This window comes from Copidosoma floridanum, unplaced genomic scaffold (genome assembly GCF_036245765.1).
Source record: "Copidosoma floridanum isolate Cflo_tuat_1 unplaced genomic scaffold, Cflo_Japanese_pri ptg000013l, whole genome shotgun sequence".
Lineage (NCBI taxonomy): Eukaryota > Metazoa > Arthropoda > Insecta > Hymenoptera > Encyrtidae > Copidosoma > Copidosoma floridanum.
In genome coordinates this window covers 29,685,157-29,703,330 of record NW_028321890.1, presented here as the reverse complement: position 1 = coordinate 29,703,330, position 18,174 = coordinate 29,685,157, and the positions used below count along the sequence as shown (strand labels likewise).

Below are 18,174 nucleotides of genomic sequence, written 5' to 3'. Positions count from 1 at the left end.
TCGTAGCCGAGTACCCGCGACAATATCACTCCACGTATATAAATAGTATAAGAGCTATAATAATAATAATAATAAGTCCACGGCCAAGCGGCACCGACTACAACTTTCTGGCAGAGTTTTCGTGGCAGCCGGACAAGTGGAGTTCCTCATGCAGACGCTACGCAAGAAAAACAGCCCATGCAAGTGTGAGTACCCACGTTACAATATCATACACTTATATACCTGCACAATCAAATCTTGTGATAACTCTTTGGTACGCGCGTGTGGGGGTTTTTTTACTTTTGAGGGCCGGAGGTGGGCAGGGGGTGGCTCCACTTGGGCCCTTTTTTTTTTTTACCCTTCACCGGAGTGTGCCGCCAGCCGAGCATCGTTATCGTTCGGTAAACACACACACACACACACATACGTGTAGCGTCATCGAGTGCTCCAACGTCATTCAGGGCGAGGGGGGTGGGTGTCGCGAAAAGGGCAGCGCGAACGGTCGAAGGAGCGTAGCGCTACGTATATTGTTTTCAGCTGATTCTTTGATAAGTACAATACTTATCATCCCGATGCGTGCGTGCGTGTTTTCGATACACGAGTGCGTCGCGTTTGGACTGCCTTACCCTCCCGCGCTATACTCCTAATGTATTGGGGGTTGGTTATTCGCGCCCCTGGTGGCCGGTAGATGGCGACACTTGTACCAGATTACTGCGTGTGTCAATGTATACTGTCAGTGTGGACAAAAGGGGCCAGTGGTTCGAGTATTTTTCGCGTCAACCCCCCCCCTTTTTTTTTTCGGTCCATGACTCCTCAACCCCTGCGTTACTCCGATCTTGTTTTAAGATAGAATGAGCGGCACGTCGCTTCTCGTGACTTGTCATCGGTTGCGCGCGAGCTCTTTTGGCTAGAAAAAAAAAAAAAAAAATTTTCAATGTAACCATTGTTCAAGCATCATCGCTGTTAAATTAATGGGCTTTTGTATAAATATATATACTGAATCCCCTTGGGGGGTGCAAGGAATTCGACACATTCACTTGGAATCTCATGTGTTTGTAATGAGTCAAGTTGCAGTCACTTAAATCGTACATGTACCGTTTACTCGCTGAATGAGGGTAACATGGTATACAACATGCGATCGGGGCCCATCAACTCTTGTAGGGATCGGCTTCTTTCACTATTAGTGTAATCCACAATTACGGAGACTGTGGCTCATTACGTCATGCCCACGAGTCACTGACATACCGCAATCGTTTTTGACGGTTCAATGTCTCGTTAATTTTTCAGAGACAATAATGCTTTGATTCCGTTTCTATCGTATACACGAAGCGTGATTATTTTGCAAACTAAAAAGGGTATGGCGTCTATGGACACAAATGTCCGCGAAATGGTCACTCGAGCGAAGGAAAAGGCTCGCATGACTCGGTGTAAGTAAACGGCGGGTGAAGGGCGCACAAAAGCCTAGCGAGGTCGTGATACTTTGATGAGCGACAAAATATTTATGAACCAAAAGAGATTACGAGCGTATCGACCGTTCCGTTTTCCACCGCGGCACTACATCGTCACAAGCCTCCAATCGGTTTTTGAGCGTATCAAGGGTGCGGGTCGCGAATAATTGCTTCCATCCCAACATGAAACCCTCGTGGTAACGCATGGATCGTATACACACGTTCATTGCATGCAAATTGATTGCCCGTACATAAGCTACTGCCCCAGTGCACGATTTCCATCTGGTAAAACATCGGCACCTCCAATTCAACTCGAAAACGCAACATCAAGTGTAATAACCTGCACCGAAATCTCAGGTCCGCATGGGTACTCCGTTTATACATATATACAACACATTATTATGTTGTACCCGGGGGCATCTGGCGCAAAGAGAGGGGCTTCGAGGGCCCTACAGCCCGACGCCGGAGAAGAACCGCGGCGACCCCGCGCGGGAGGTCAGAGAGAGAGAGCCGGCTCGAGTGTCGACAGTTGGCGCTCTCCACTCGAGCGCCGGGGCACAAATGCACCACCTCCTCCGCTGTAAAAAGTTTTCGAAGCAAGGAGAGAGAGAGAAAAAAAAAGAGTACTCGCTCGAGTGCGCGATCGCGTATGGGCAAAGTTGTTATTCCGTACGGAATAATGACTCCCCTCCTCCAACGTGTACTCGACTGCGATGTTTGACGACCAAGTGCGCGTCTGCCCCATTAGGCCGATCGATCTCCGGTGCGATTGCTCCGCTCCGCGCACTCCCGGGTATTGTCGAATTATTCTAAATTTCCCCTCCGCCCGTTACACCCCATCTTCTTCTTTTCATTTGCCAAGCTCTAAACAGCACGCGCTCAATTATTTTTCAGTACAGGTACACACACACTCCAAAACTGTAATTAACCCTCATAGCAATAATCGACATTGGTAACGTATATATATATATATTTATCCAGTATTGCGTTTGACGGGCATCGAATGTATTTCCTCGGTCGGTCCTACGTTTGAACAACGGAGGGGAACAATGAGTTTTCCGCGCGATTGCTCCCGGAGCCTGGTGAAACGTGAAAAACACGTGGACGACAACAACAACAACAAAAAACGCCACGCCAGGGTTCCTCGCGCGCTCCTTCGAGCGGACGTTAATCGATCCGGCTCGGCAACACGCAACAACTTAATTTCGTTCGTATAGGTGCCCTATCGGTGTCGCATCGGCAGGCGCCCCGAAGAGGGCCCCCCAGCGAGGCAAAACTCAATTCGATCCCCCGAAAGCTCTCGGCGCGTGATTGCATTTGTGCGCCCCAATCCAGAGAGAGAGAGAAGCGATAGGGAGGAATCGAACTCGTCTGGGACGACAATGCGGGAGGGGTGTGGGGGGTATCGCTAACTGGCAATAAGTTATGGGGCTCCCGGCAGGAGATGCGCGCAAAAACCGATGCCACTCGTCGGGGGTTTCGCCGCAAAGTAACTTCAAGCGATATATGTACACCGGCTGCACACAACCTCGATGGCCCCCATGCGTATGTGTATACTGTATATGGGCTCCATTAATAATTCAAATTTGCTTGTCGCTCTTCGCTTGTATCTGGCTGCGGGTGAGTGTCCATTTCAATTGGAGCACCAGCTCGGGGTACTTTTTTCCGGGGGTCTCATGAATTTTTATCAGCTCGCGAGTGTCGAGACGGATCGAAGAATGGAAAAGTAGATTAAGGTTTTTTCTTCCTTTTTTTTTTTTTTTTTTTTTTTTCACTCATCTCTCGTTTCTTTATTTCATCCCCCGTTAAGTCAGAGTTTACTTGTGGGACCACTGGATAACGGATGAATCGTCTTTTCAGTAAAAAACGAACCGGCTCGGTTTATGGGGGACGGTGTCTCCTTCAAGGCGAAGCTCATCGGTATATTGGAGGTGTCGGAAGCCCGGGGCGATCGGATGTGTCAGAATGCGCTTGCCGACCTGAAAATGGCGATACGAGCGGCCGGGGAGCACAAGCAGCGGATCACCGTGCAAATCAATATCGACGGGCTGCGTTTGAGGGACGAGAAAAACGGAGTGAGTATCCAGTGAGATTTATTTTTCCTTCCTATGTATACATGTGCCTTTACAATCGTTGTCCTTGTTTCCAGGACTGTCTGTATCACCACCCGGTGCACAAGATATCGTTCATTGCCCAAGACATGAGCGATTCTCGGGCATTTGGTTACATTTTTGGTTCACCCGATACGGGGCACCGGTTTTTTGGAATCAAGACTGACAAGGCTGCCAGTCAGGTACTTTGATTTCGTTACGCTATTTTTTTTTTTTTTTCTTATTTTTTTTTCTTTTTACCAAATAAAACTGTTTTCAGGTGGTGATTGCCATGCGGGATCTTTTTCAAGTTGTTTTCGAAATAAAGAAGAAAGAAATCGAATTGGCGAAGCAACACATTGAAAACAACGTCATAAGGGGCGCTAGTTACTCGATCGAACGCTCCCCGGATACCAAGGTACATAAATATGTGCCTGCACTTCTATATATACATAAGACGATTCGCGTAAAGTGTTTCGAAATAATGTCGATGATTGTATTTTCAAAAGCAGGGCGCGGCCGGGAGTGAAGCGGCGCTTCACCGAACGGGCTCGGAAATCGACAGATCGAGGAAACACGAGACGCAAAGCGGTGTCGTGGCCGACTTGTTGGATTTACAATTTGAGTTGAACTCGTTGCAACAGGGGATCCATCAGATGGAAAAAATTACGCCCGATAACCCCAGGGCTGCCGAGGACCCCTTCGAAACGGATCCCTTTGGGGACTCGTTCGCAAATATGAAGGTCACTGCTCTTTCCAACTGTTACCCCATTGGTTTTCATTGATTATCGGTTTTCTCATGGTTAATTCTTTATTTTTTTCATTTAATAGATAAAAGAACAAATCAAACCTATTTTACCTCCACCTCCTTCATCTTCCAAACGAAGTCACTTTGAAAGGCAACAGACTGTGCAGCAAACGCCAACGTCCGGTACGTCTAGTCCGGCAAACGTGGTTAACAGCAGAACACCGCCTCCTCAAGGATCCGTTCATTGGTTTGATAAGGAAACTGAGGAGTTGTTCAATGAGGGCAAACGACCCAGTACTCCGAGAAAGAATTCTTCAAGCGATGAAGACAAGGAGCCGGTAAGAGGATTAAGAGCTTACACTAATGTTAACTGTATGTGTAATTTAACACGTTTTTTATACTTTTTCTAGCTATCTCAATCGCAAGACCGTTACAAAGAGGTGGATATCTTTTCGGAGTTGGATCCTCTTGGAACGGGAATTAAGAAGCCGTATGTGGATAAGAAAGACTTTTTCCAGCATTTGAAAAATCCCCCGAAAAAGGTGCTGAAAGATTTGGCCACGACCAATTCGGAAGATACTTTTCCAACGAATTTCAACGCTACGTCTGATTCGGTGGAGAATCTACAATCGGAAACGCCGAGTCAGTTGGAAGATGGTGAATTCGCTGACTTTGACAAATTTAAAGAGGCCGATGTACCCGCGAGCGAGAAAACGAGTTCCCCAAAATCGTATCGCAGGGACTGGAAGAGATCGATGCAACATCAATCTTTATCAGTTTCCTTGCCACCGGAGGAAACCACAAGACCGAAAAATTCGCATTACGGCTACGTCATGTCCATGTCGATGAACTCTAGTAAATACGATGGCAGAGAATCTACTGAAAGTATGCAATCTCTAGTTAAATTGCAAAGCCCAAAAAAGTATTTGCATTCCTCACGTAGAAACGAATACATATCGGAATACGGTGGAGGTAAGTCGCAGTCGATCGATAGATCATTCCCAGTTGATTTTTCATCCACGAGCGAATCACCCGCGTCGCCACTGAGGTCTTGCTCATCCGGTGCAAACTCTAGGTTGTCGAGTTCTAGTGCAGAAATGGACAATGTTCCCGAACCTCCGCCAAGAGGTGCTGGAAGTATTTTAATCAATCCTCCCCCACTGCCGCCAAAGAAGCATAGCTCCAGAGGAGGAATTAAACCACCTCCGAGACCACCTCATGGCGAGGGACACTTCCACTACGACTTCCTGGAGCGAGAAGAAAGCTCGCCTTCGCCCACGCGCAAGTATCGCGGAACTAATTCACCGAAAAATACGAAAGACCGATTCGATGATAATTTTAGCCCTCCGTTACCGCAACTGCCCAAGAGGTCCGACAAAAACTCAGGATTTTCAAACTCAAGCTTTGAAGATTCGTTCAACTCCATACTTCAATCACCAAAGTCTCCCGTGAAAAGCATTCCAATGAACAAGCCCGAGATCAATTGGGCCAACCTCACCAAGGATATAACCTTGAGTCAACTGACGTCTACTTTTTTAACTGACTTGGCGGATAATCTCGGAATGTCCGTAGCCGAAGTGACGAGTTTGACGTTGCAACAGTTGACGGAATGTATCGAATCCCTGGCAAGGAAGGACAATTTATCCGACAGCAATACGGCATCCACCGATAAAATGTACGCTCCGTCAAAGAGCAACGATTTGAATACTAGTGCCGAAAAATCATTATCCAAGACTGCAGAAACTTCGTCAAACGAGCCACTTTTCAAAGCGACGTTTGATCAAGAGCCGAAATCTAAAAACTCTGATTACGATAAATACGCTGTATTTAGGGAACTATTGGAATTGGAGCACGCCAACCATGAGTTTGGAGCGCAAAAATCCAGCGAAGAGGAAGAGACAGCTACGTCGGAAAATCAAGAAGAGCCGGGGGATATAGAAGACGACGCTCAAAGTGACGAGATGGACGAAACTGTTGCTTCTCTGGCAAATTTGTCGGTCAAGTTACCATCCACCGTTGAAAGCCAAAACGCAGGAGTTTTGTCTGCCTGTGAGTCGAAATCGGTTGAAGATCATTCCGAATCCCCGAAAGAAATGGAAATCAATTCCCAAGAGGAGACCGAGTCCGACGAACAGTTTTGCAGCAAAGACACTTTCCGGAAAAACGACTCGTCATCCGATGTGACAAAAGTACAAAGCGATGAAGCGGAAAAAATGAGCAACGGCGAAAATATGAACGAATCGAAAGAATCCTTGGACAAATTCGTCATCACGGCAGAAGAGGTCAACGAATTGTCGAAAATCGTTGACAAGAAATCAGAAATCAAATCGTCAATTTCGGCGTCCAGCGACAAGTATGCAGCCTTACGCGAAATAATTGAAGAAGTGGAGCAAGTGAGCCTGAAAAACGACAATTTCGTCACTTCACCGCTGAAAAGCTCAGTCATGTCGGCCACTGAAGTGGATTTACAAAGCTTGTTTTCGGACAACTTTACGCAACAAACGTCGATCAGCGCGAAAATAACGACCAAGAAAGACGAAGACGTAAAGACCACGGTGATGGACATATTCGAAGAGATAAAGATGTTGAACACAGACACGCACCGTGGAAATAAAGAAAGTAAGCCGTTACCCCCAAAGTTGGATTCCATGTTTGGTTCACTTGCGGAAACGAAGAAGGAAAAAGATGGTTCCAAGGACGAGGATAATTGGGCGAAATTCGAATCCAACGCGTTTCAAACGAGCAAATCGTCAACTGGTGAAGGCCATCAAGGATCTATCGGGGGTACATCCCCGTGGTCCCCCGAGGGTAAGGAGTTTAGTCGAGAAGCGCCAACTAGAAGGAGTATACACCGACACTCGGGAGAAAGCGACAACGAGTGGAAAGACGACGAGGAGAGCGAAGAGAGCAACGGGAAAGCCAAGGGAGAGCAGCCGTGTTGTTCGGTGGCGCGACACCCTAGGTACGATTTACCACCGTTCGAGGAAAGGCCTTTCTACGAGGAAACCGCCGATCCCGAGAAGGACAGAATTTTCCGTGACAAAATGTGCCGTAAGACCAGAGGTGCGCCGTGGGTCAAAGGCGGCGGTCACCGACCTCGTGAGCCGATACCCCGCGAATCTTGGCACGACGACCCAAGGTGGGAGGAAGAACGCAGGCGGCACTTGCATCGAAAAAACATGGCCCCTTACAAGGACGATGAGGAGTACAAGGCCTACTACATGTGCCGGCTGAAGCAGAGACCCTGGAACGGGGAGAGGGAAGGCTTTTGGGGACCCGAGCACCCGTACTACGAGGAGGAGTGCAAAAGGAGACCGGCCATGTGGACCGACGAGGAGCGCGAAAGATTCAGCAGCCAAGAGAGCATGGGCTACGAAGAGGACGAAAGGTGGTACAGGCGGGAATACGAAAGAAGAAGGTACGAGGACGACGGTGTCTTTTACAGAGGAGGGCGGGCTGCCCCGGAAGGGGACTACCCGTCCAGGGAGTCATTCAAGAAACACGACCCCCACTACTTCCGTGGCGAAGGTAGGGACCGGCACTACGACTATCCCCCCAGCTGGGAAGAGGAGTACGGCCCAAAGCACCCCGAGGACTCGCCTAGGTACCTCACGAGGAAGAAATATTGGCCAAAGCGGCCGAACAGCGCCAACGAGGGCAGGGACATGATGTACGTCGACGTCCGGCCAAAGTGCGCGGTATCGAGGTCCGAGTGCAGCGATAACGACGCCGACCCGTACCACAGACCCTACAGATCGCGGAGCCGAGAGAGCTACTGGAGCAGCGACCAAGAGTTCGAAAATTGGGGGGAGAGGCCATACTGGTCCGAGAATCCGGACTCGAAGGCCGAGAGTTTGCACAGGAAGCGAATGAACAGGCACCGGACGCGGCCCCAGCCAAAGTCCCAGACTTCCCCGTTCGAGGACGACTTCACCCAGAGCGCGGAGCGCACCGAAGCCCCGATAGACCCGGTGGTGTGCCCCGAGGCCAGGATTCGGCCCGAAGTCGAGGCGAAACAGCCAACCAGTCCCAGGAGCCCGCGAGGGCTGAAGGAACAGGCGAGAAGGGAACCAAAGGCGTACAAGGCGTCGTCGAGTTACTTTGACGACGAGCTAACGCCGACCGCGAGCGCCTCGAGCGACGCGTCCGACAGACCGAGGATCGGGTCGGATTTGAAGGTAACGCCGGAGGAGTTGCCCTCGGACGTGAAAGATCCGGCCGTGGATGGGTTCGCCTCCGAGGACAGTGGAAGGGACTCGTTCTTCAACGGCGACCCGAGATTCGACGACGATGCCTTTGCTTTTCGTTCCGAGTTGGAGGACCAGGTGCCCGAGTGCTCGTCCGTGCCGGTCAAGAGTTCCAAGCACCTAAAGTACGCAAACAGCCGGGGAAAGGGTGACCAGTACATAAAAAAGTCAGACTCGGTGAACATATTCAGTCGGGAAAACGATCCGTTCGACGACGACGAGTTTTTCAATTGATCGAAAGAGCCGGCTGATTTCTTTCGTACAACCGCCACGGGACCTCGAAAAGGGATCAGTGCATCATCATCGTCACGCTCGCCCTTGCATCGTTTGTACAAGATGCAACGCTTCTACCCGTTTGGGTGCAAGTGAGCGTTTCGTATGGAGGAATAATATTTTTGTACCGCGTGGAACCGATCACTCTTCTCCCGTGTTTTCTTTCGATTTTAGCGGCTCTCGGGTTAAACGAATCGATGGCTTTACGATTGATGATTACACACACACAGGAGCAATATACATTTTGTGTGAATCGTCGCGTGCAATTTAGGAAAATTGTCATTATAACTTTGTTGATAATGTATGATGAAAATATATATCGTTTGAAATGTTTTTCAACTATTGGAAACTTTATGTACATCATATTCAATTGTTAGATGAATGTTCAACCAAAACAGATTTTTAAGGGGTTGTGGTGTTAAGCTGGAATGATGATGATGATGATGATGATTATTATTATTATTACTAGGAAAGTATAAATGGGTCGCAAACGATGATTAAAAGTATACAGTTGTTTTTGTAGGAATAAAATTGTTTTGATCTCGCGGTCGGCGCTCGCATTGTCAAATAATGCATCGACTACGAAAACGATATAATTATAGATAATGAAATTTTCTTGTGGCGACGTATAACACACGAGCTATGAGTAAGAAGCGATTCTTCAATATGTATATAGTTGATACTTGTAAACCCTATCTTTTTTTTTTTTTTTTTTTTTTTTTTTTTCAGTGAGTCTTGATTTTTATGCTCGTACACAGTTGTTTGTAAGTATCGAGAGTATTGTTTTTTTACCCGTGAACATTCAATGTGTCGTATTTTTATTTCAAAGTAATTTTATTTTATGGTTACTTGGTATGAAATTTTTAATAAATGTTATGTTGGTTTTTATTTATCATCTTGAAAAAATAAAGCTTTTTTTTAAATAATCAATCGACCATTTTTTTTTACCAACCAATCCATACATGATATCGTAGTTTGTAGTTGATGGGTCGTTTCATTCTTGATTGATGTTGTCTTGAGAAATTATTAACAGTTTTTTTTTTTTTTTTTTTTTTTTTTTTTTCATTCTAAAGCTCGCTGACGCGGCACTGGATCGCACAAGGCACTCGAGCGCCGTCTTTTTTCCCCCTAGGCTGCAGAATTTCCAAAGTTTTGGGTCAAAAAGGAATGCCGCGCGACTCGAGGACCGCGTATACATTAAAACCCCCTCATCGCTCAACTATATTAACAATTTCATTTTATCCCCGCGTTGAGTAGCACTCGCGCGAGCGATCGCTTATTTGAAATTCAATCGCATGCAAATTCGGGGACGGGGTTTAACGAGTGGCGGCGCGAACGAGACCGAAACGAGATCTACCGCACCGCTCGGTAAACACTCGTCGATTTTCATCGAGCCCACGCGAAATATTGATAAGCCTCGAACGTTTCCAAACGCTAATTTCACATTTATAGATTTTTTGTGCAAAATTTTGTTTATAAAAAGTGTGCAACCACGATGAAACCAACTTTTCGGAAAAACTGTTTCTTCAAACGCACGCGGGGTAAAATCGCAACTTTGCCCCCCCTTTTTTTTTTTTTTTTTTTCTAGCTTCTTAAGAAACTTTGGAGGGCGGATTAGAGTGTGCTTTGTTCGTACAAAAAGTTAAGCCCACGCGAGGGGGAGCACACATTTACGTGTGTACGCGTACGTGCAGTTGGCGCCTCGTGTATTTACTCGTATACGTCGTGAAACGTGCTCCCGAGAGTTTCATGTTTACTTCTCCTCGTTGAGCCAGAAAAAAAAAAAAAAAAAAAAAAAAAAAAAAAAAAAAAGCATTGTACGCACGGGTCGACAATCCCAATTATAAACATTACTCTCTTGGCCTTTTCGGGCGGAGTTGCACTTGGCAAGGAGGACGTGTGTGCGGGCCGCGGTTCATTTTGCTAGCCCCGCCGCGTTGCGGGGACGCTCTCTCGTTCTTCTCCCCCTCGCCAGCCATTCTCTTTTATGACAAAAGTACTTTTCGAGCCTCGAGTGCGCGTCGGGTTGTGTGCTCGCGTGTGTACAAGTAAAGCGGAACCTGTGCAATTGTGAAAGGAAAGTCTCGGGTATTGTTTTAACTGCTATTGTAGGGGAAATACTTCCTGGAAAAAAAAAAATGTAAGAAATTTCACAACTATTTTTTTCCTTTTTCCCCTCCTCGTGTTACGTGTAGGAAAAAAAAAATTAATTTGTTTTTTTCGCGCTTTATCTTTGCAATAAAAAAAAAAAAAAAAAATGTGTGCTATGTCACCTGCAAGAGTTTTAATAAACAACTGGAAATCTTTTTGGAATATCATCGATACAATTGTATATTTATCCTAAACGATACCAAATTGAATGTACTTACCGACAAAACTGAGGTATCGTGCGGTCAAGTAGTACAAACAGATTTTCGTCAGACGGCGATCGGATCGACAGATTGTCAATTAATTTCATGGCCCCTGGTGAGGGCCACTCTCAAAGCAACTTTTAGTTTTAAACCAACAAAAGCACCTCAACCATTTGAAATTCCCCGCAAACTTTTGTCAAAGCCCATTGAACGAAAGAATCTCGCAAACTATAGTATGTGGCGACGATGCAACCACCGCGCCAAAGCTCTCCCTCCCGGCGCATAAATCTTTTTCCTCCACCGGCGGCAAAAGCCCACTCTCCCCGTTACACACACTCGTCAGCTTCCGCGTAATAAATTAATCATCGATTATGCAAAAATACCCTTGGCTCGCGTCGAGTCTCTCGATTTAACCGCTCGCGCATCTCCGGGTGGCTCTGAATATTCATAAACAGATTTTTCCTCGACACCACCACCGGTGATGGGAGCTTTCACTCGAGGAAAAAAGAAAAAAAAAAAAAAAAAAAAAAAAAGAAAGAAAAAAAAAAGAGACGGTGAGGGTGATAATTTGTTGGCGTGGGTGCAGCAGCTTCCCTCGGTATATATATGGAGCTAAGCTGGGCTCCGCGCGGCGCCCCAAATGCGCGAAATCCCGCCCAAGTGGGCATGCAGGCGCGCCTCATTGTTTCCTTGTTTGCCAGGTGTTTCGAGTACTTATACACACACACACACACACTAGCGTCGGGTAGCGGGAGCGACTGCGCGTGAGTACGCAATGCGCGGGTGAAGGTGGAGGAGGGAAGTCGGCGGCTCAACGGAGCCACAGGGCGACCTAATGCTCTTTTATTGTGCATTGTGTGTGGGCATAAGCATCAGACCCAAGAAGGACGGGGGGGTATAAGTATAGGAGAGCTCGAACCGATGTGTGGGACGGCACACACGTACGCCCGTACTACTTGCCCCCGTACATATGCATAGACATCACTGTACACGTACAACCGTGAGGAGGAGGAGGGAGCCAGAGACTTTTGCTCGCTCGTCGAGTTTTAATGCCGTTGTGGGTGTGCGCGCCTGCTTATATACATATACAGGTATTGGTACACTTCAACCTCCACCACCGCACGATTTCCTCTCGCGATGTGTGTATATATATACACTCACACCGGTGCCCTTCGCCCTTTTCTTTTCTATTATATCTCCGTTTGTCGTGTGTACGTTCGCTTTTTGGTCAGCTTATTTGCCCCGTCGTCCGTGATCCAAATATTCGCGAGCAATTACAAGCTAAATCAGGGGTTGGCTATTCGTATACGAGTGTGTTTGACGAGGTGGCACTCGAAGGCGATTGTAGTACAAAAACTCGCGGCGAATTTCATCGGCGGATCGATAAAATACAACATCCGAGCTATTCATGGGATTCTGCGTGTGTGGAAGAGAGGAGGTGATGTTATCCGTTTTTTTTTTTCTTTTTTTTTTTTGTTTTTTTTTTGTTTTTTTTTTTTTGCTTTTTATCTTTGCAAACTTGGTAAAGCATCGGCGATTTATCATCTCAAGGTTAATGCAATGACGAGTACATGAGGTGTATACGGTTGGTGTGACGACGGGGCCAATTGAAAAGAAAGAAGAAAAAAAAACGCCCCAATGGCCAGACAGTTGTGACAAAACAAGGGAAAGAAACACGACCAAGGAGAGAAATAGACGAAGCCGCGCCAAAACGCGGGGAGCCATTATATACCTTCATCCCGCCAGTACATATTATATTATATACATAACAATGGCACACGTCGTAAAACAAGACACACACGCTAGCACATACGTTTCGAGGACGAGAGAAAAAAAACGGCTCCTCGGTTGCGGTAAATCGGAGGCGCGAAAGTGGGCAACTTTGCAAAAGACGCAAAGCCCGCGGTATATATATATATAAAAGTATTCTTCGCAAGAGCCGCGTATATTACGTACATTGTGCACCGTCGAAAAATACCTCGAGGCCGTAGTCTCCTCCTCACTCTTTATACCGACCCTCCTTTCTTTTTCTTTCTTTTTCTTTCTTTTTCTTTCGCCTCCACATTCGACACACACACACACGCGCGCGCGCGCGTTGCATATACACCGTACGTGTATAGGTATAGGAGAAAGGGAGACAAGCGTCATCATCCTTTGGGGGACTCGGGAGCGTAAGAAAGACGCGAGAGGGCACGGAAGAAGAGTATATAAGAAAAAAGTAAATCCTTTGGAACAGAAGGAGGGTGGTGGTGGTGGTGGTGGTTGGCAGAGCCCGGAAGAAAGGAGGACGACTGTTTGTGCGTTATACAGTGCGGCAGAGAGTCACTACTGCTATGTGTGTGTGTGTACTTCGGCTCGCTTTACCCCACCCACCCTGCCACCCCCTACCCCCGCGGGTCTCTTTACAAGCTTCCCTTTGGGGGCGGGATATTTACCAACATCCAAGATGGCGGCGTAATCTTTCAAGCTCTGCTCTCTCACTCTCCGTCCGCCGCGAAAGTCGACGAGTCGTCTCTGCTTTGCCGAGGCGCTTGACTGTGTGTGGAAGTAAGACAGAGCCTTGGCTTTGAGTTTACGTCCCGCGGACGGGAGCCTCGGAGGAGGCATTGTCGGTAAAGTATTTGCACGCGCTTCGAATAAGCGTGGAAATTACACTTGTTCCGAATGGATTTTCAACTTTTGTTTTTCGGCAAATTTATCAGCCGAAGAGTACGGATATAGTCACCGATTCGGTTCCCTCGTTGGATCGTTCCCGGTGATTGGTTTTCTTTTTTCTTTTTTGTTTACCTTGCGTGATGGAAAGCGGAGAGAGCTTTCATTGTCGCATTGTCTTTCCTCCGTATAGGAGTTGTCTTTAGGGTGCACGACCTGTAACTCTGAGGAGCGTTTTGGGTCTGTGAGGCCTTCATTGTCCAAATTTCAATGGCTTCGTGCACTCATGTATATATATACGAAAGAGCTCTCTCGAGGTGTCGAGTGCGAGGGCTCATTTGTTGCAATCGTGGGAATTTTGCTTTGTTCGTCCAATTTGAATTTTTACGATAACGCGATATCACAGGAAACAGGATTTTTGTCGGGCTGGGATATGAGCTCTTCAAAATTTAACAAGTTTTCGTTCCGATTTTTGTACTCTTTGCGTAATGTTTGTCAATTATGACGAGGCCAACCCGACACTTGCAACCAAACACATCAAAGAATGTTTCAATTAAAAATGTCACACAATGGATGAATCTGAAAACAAAACAACAAAAAACAAATAGACGGTTCCAAAAAGGATTGTTATGATGTAATGTCGGTGACATTGGAAAAAAAAAGAAAGAAAGAAAGAAAAGAAAGAAGAAAAATTCGAGTATCTCTCGTTCGGGTGGATAACAGACTAGGGATCACCCGTAGATTAACAATGAGAGGATTGAGTTCCCAAGCGCGGCACGCGGAACATTTTCTATACGTAATCTGAATGCCGATGCTTCGTCGCGGGCGCTTGTCCTCCCTCCCCGCCCCTCCTCCTCAGCCTGACCAAAGGGAACGGCTCGATATCGGCCTGATTATGCGCGAAATGAAGAAATACTCGGTGATGATGGCCGAAGGTAATGGAAAGAGTTTTCCCCTGCGGTATAAAATGTTTAACCACCCACGGCTACAGCTTCCTCCTCTTTGTACGACTATAGAGATGCCGCGTGGAAGTTTACCGGTAATCATCGATGGACAAATCAAGGTTGTAGGTTATTTTTATTGAAAAAAATAAAATAAAATAAAAAAGAATTTGTGCTGCACTTTGAGAGCCTGTTTAGACCAACCCTCGAAAAACCGTGACCCTGCAACTGAGTTGAGGAACTTAAGGTTTGGATTCGCTTTGGCCGTATACTAGAGTTCGGAAAAGGCGACAAAGGGTGAAAGGAAAGAAAAAAAAAGCCAAGGCGAACGAGTTGTATCAAAAGGCCAAAAGCGAGCCCAGAGGAGGAGGAGGAGGAGGAGGAGGAAAAGCAAGAGAGAAGGTATATATATATATATAAAGAGAGAGAGAGAGAGTGCAATAATACCAGATTATTTGCATCGCGAGGCCGTGTGTACGGGTAAACATAATATTCTCTCTGCCGACTACTCTGTGAGCCGATATACGCGCTCGCGTGTACATATACACCCACACTGCAGGTACCCCACGTACGTCTCCCTCTCTCTCGTATACGTGTTGTCCGCGGGGGATGATACACATACATTTATATCCAGCAGAGAGAGAGAAAGCTCATCTCTCGATGCGCGTGGTGTGCATACATACACATATATATAGGTGTACCCAACTGCTGGATTGGCAAGCTGCCGCGTCGGAGCTTCCATGTATCTCTGCGTGCGTGTATACCGCCAGTGCCACGTAATGCAGATTCTATTTGAGCCTCGTGCAGTGTGTACCTCTATACGTGTGTGGAGCAGCCTCGGGGATGTTAATTTGTCATGCGTGTGGAACTCCCGCGACCCCCCTCCCCCTGATCCGTCTCGCTCCTTCCCTTCGTCGCAGTTTCATCTCTCTCTCTTTTATAGGTATCTGACGCGTGTACGTGTATGTGGCAAACTTGAATTTATTTCTTTTTTTCTTTTTTTTTCGCCACCACGTAAGCGCATTCATTGGACACTGCTCGCCATTGCGGACAGAGTTGGGCTTTTTGGTGCTTCGATCGAGTATATTAGGTGAAACGCACTGGCCGATGCTGGTAAATTCTTCGAGTCTTGTTTCATTGGGTATTGCTTTACTTGCGACTGTATATTGGCGATTGCACATTGACAACGGAATGAAACGGGTTTTCGTTTCGAATTAACTTTTTGATCCGTACAATTGCATCGTGTGATTTTCCGACTATTATTTCCGTAATCGTGTGTACCATGATTTTGTTACAACCGTCTTTTTGTATCAACTACTCGCTACTCGTGTCCTATGTAATATATAATCACACGTAAACTTAATCCGTTACATAAAGAAATGGTACGCTTAAAATCACAGTTCGATCGAGCAAAGTCATATATTTGTTCTCTTTTTTTTTTTATTTTTTGAGAAAAGACATAAAATTTGTTAAAATACAGTAAAAATAACAACGTGCGTTGTTACGGTGATTTTTATCGCTATTCACCTTGTGTCACATGAATCAACGAGCAATTTACTCATTACCCTGACAACCTTGGGGTACTCGAGTCAAAAAAACACAAACGAAAGAAGAAAAAAAAAAAACTTGATTGTATTAAAAAACAGAGAGGGGGGGGGGAAACGTGCCCCTTTGACCCAAGACAAGAGGAGTGCGTATACAAATGAAAAGCTCTCGGCAAAAGACACACTCACGAGCGACGGCATCAAGGACGACTCGAGTAAACCATGTCCTCGAGGAGGGAGCATCATCATTAACATCTAATGACGAGAGAAGCCGGAGCCCACGCAGTTTGGATTGAAGCGCCATTGAGTGCCGTTAAGCGCGACTTAGACGGGGGATGAAGAAAAAAAAAAAAAAAAAAAAAAAAAAAAAAGGGAAGAAGAAAACAACCCTCTCTCGCGTACGCGTAACGCAGAGAGGATACAAAGAATATACATATACATATAGTACCGGGGCTCGCGTCTCCCGGACAACCAACGCGACAGACCGACAATGACCAATATTATGATAATTCAAGCCAAGTAGGTACGCGCATACACACGAGTAAGCGACCAAGGGAGTAAAGAAAGCCGATGCGTGTACGTGTGTATACATGCAGGTGTGGAGAGCTTGCAAGCTGCTGACTGATGATAATACACCCCCCCCCGCACGTATTTGCGGCAGTGTGGAGAGTGGCGTATATGTATGTGTGTATATACACACAAGAGAAAGCAAGATTGTACATAATACCCATACAAACGTAATAACGAACGGCCATGTTTGCGGAGGCGTGGCCACGAGAGGCTCCCGCCGGGGGTTGCCCCGGCGACCGGCTTCGTCGTCGGGATGATATCGACCGGTTGCGAGGCCCCACGAAGGGAGGGCGCGTGTCCGGGGGAGCCTTCTCCATTCCGGGAGGGAAAATGTTATCGCTGCTTTGTGGTAGCTAAGATAGCAACTGCCGGCGCTGGGCTGCCCCCCTCTTCCTCGGGGTGCGCGCCCGCGCAAAACGGGAGGTACCGAGTCCTTCGAGCCCGCTCCTCTTATACACACACACACACACACCCACGCACTCTATACGTACCGCTACTGCTGTTGCAGGTGGACCAACGGAAGGAGGCTCATCCGTTTTATCCGCACGCGCCTACATGTATGGACGTGCTTATACCTGTACCGCCTCTGATGATGGGTAGCTTTGTACGTATACGTATGCGCGCAATGGAAAAGCTCTCGAGACGATATGGAACATATATATACATAAACATCGGCATCCTCGTCTTTTTGAGATGTATACATGTATATGGACGCGGAGAGCCTCGATTGTGCCGTTGGGGGGTGGGGGAGGATGAGAATAAGGACACATCTCTAACTCGCCGGACCGCGCGCAGTACATATTATATACACATACCTTCAGCAGGAGGGAGGAGGTGGTGGTGTATCGTCGACCGAGAAAGGGAGAGCGGAGGAATTTCCAGAATGCGTGTGTACCACCGGGTGATATTAGATTCTCGGGCAAAGTTTTCGCACGCCCGGCACGAGAGCCGGAGAGCTGGGATAACCAACCCCTCTGCCCTTATCCTCTCTTTCCTTTTTCTTGTGAGTTCTATATAATATGTATATGCACGTTGTGATTATACTTTATACTATTATACGTATGCACACCAAACACATCGCGTGGTATTGTTCTCCAAGTAGCGGGTGTACTTGCGCGCTTATTCGTCCCTCTTTGCGTGCACTTGGGTAAATTTTTTCTCCATCGCACCCCCTCGAGGCTCCACGGGGGATGCTGATTATTGAGTTCTCGATGGAATTTTTTACCAATGCTCTTCTCCATCTGTCTCCGAGCGACTGTATATACACCTATAGAGATGATCGAGAAAATGCTCGGATGATGATGTATACATTATCCTTTGCGTTTGCGAGA

The 18,174-nt window shown here is 46.9% G+C and overlaps 1 protein-coding gene across 3 annotated transcripts; it reads left to right on the top strand.

Moving 5' to 3' along the window:
• The first annotated feature begins 62 nt into the window (after positions 1 to 62).
• On the top strand, positions 63 to 9,008 carry Dab (DAB adaptor protein). Of its 3 annotated transcripts, XM_089591044.1 has the most exons (8): positions 63 to 185; positions 3,288 to 3,502; positions 3,577 to 3,720; positions 3,798 to 3,935; positions 4,030 to 4,260; positions 4,349 to 4,603; positions 4,676 to 7,697; positions 7,734 to 9,008. In XM_089591044.1, exons 1-8 carry the CDS (start codon positions 149 to 151, stop codon positions 8,744 to 8,746), a joined length of 5,055 nt encoding a protein of 1,684 aa, XP_089447170.1. In that variant the 5' UTR covers positions 63 to 148; the 3' UTR covers positions 8,747 to 9,008. The 3 variants fall into 3 exon arrangements, with proteins under 3 accessions (XP_089447170.1, XP_014210254.2, XP_089447169.1); XM_014354768.2 differs by having other exon boundaries at positions 4,676 to 9,008; XM_089591043.1 differs by having other exon boundaries at positions 4,349 to 4,637; positions 4,692 to 9,008.
• Positions 9,009 to 18,174: the final 9,166 nt, after the last annotated feature.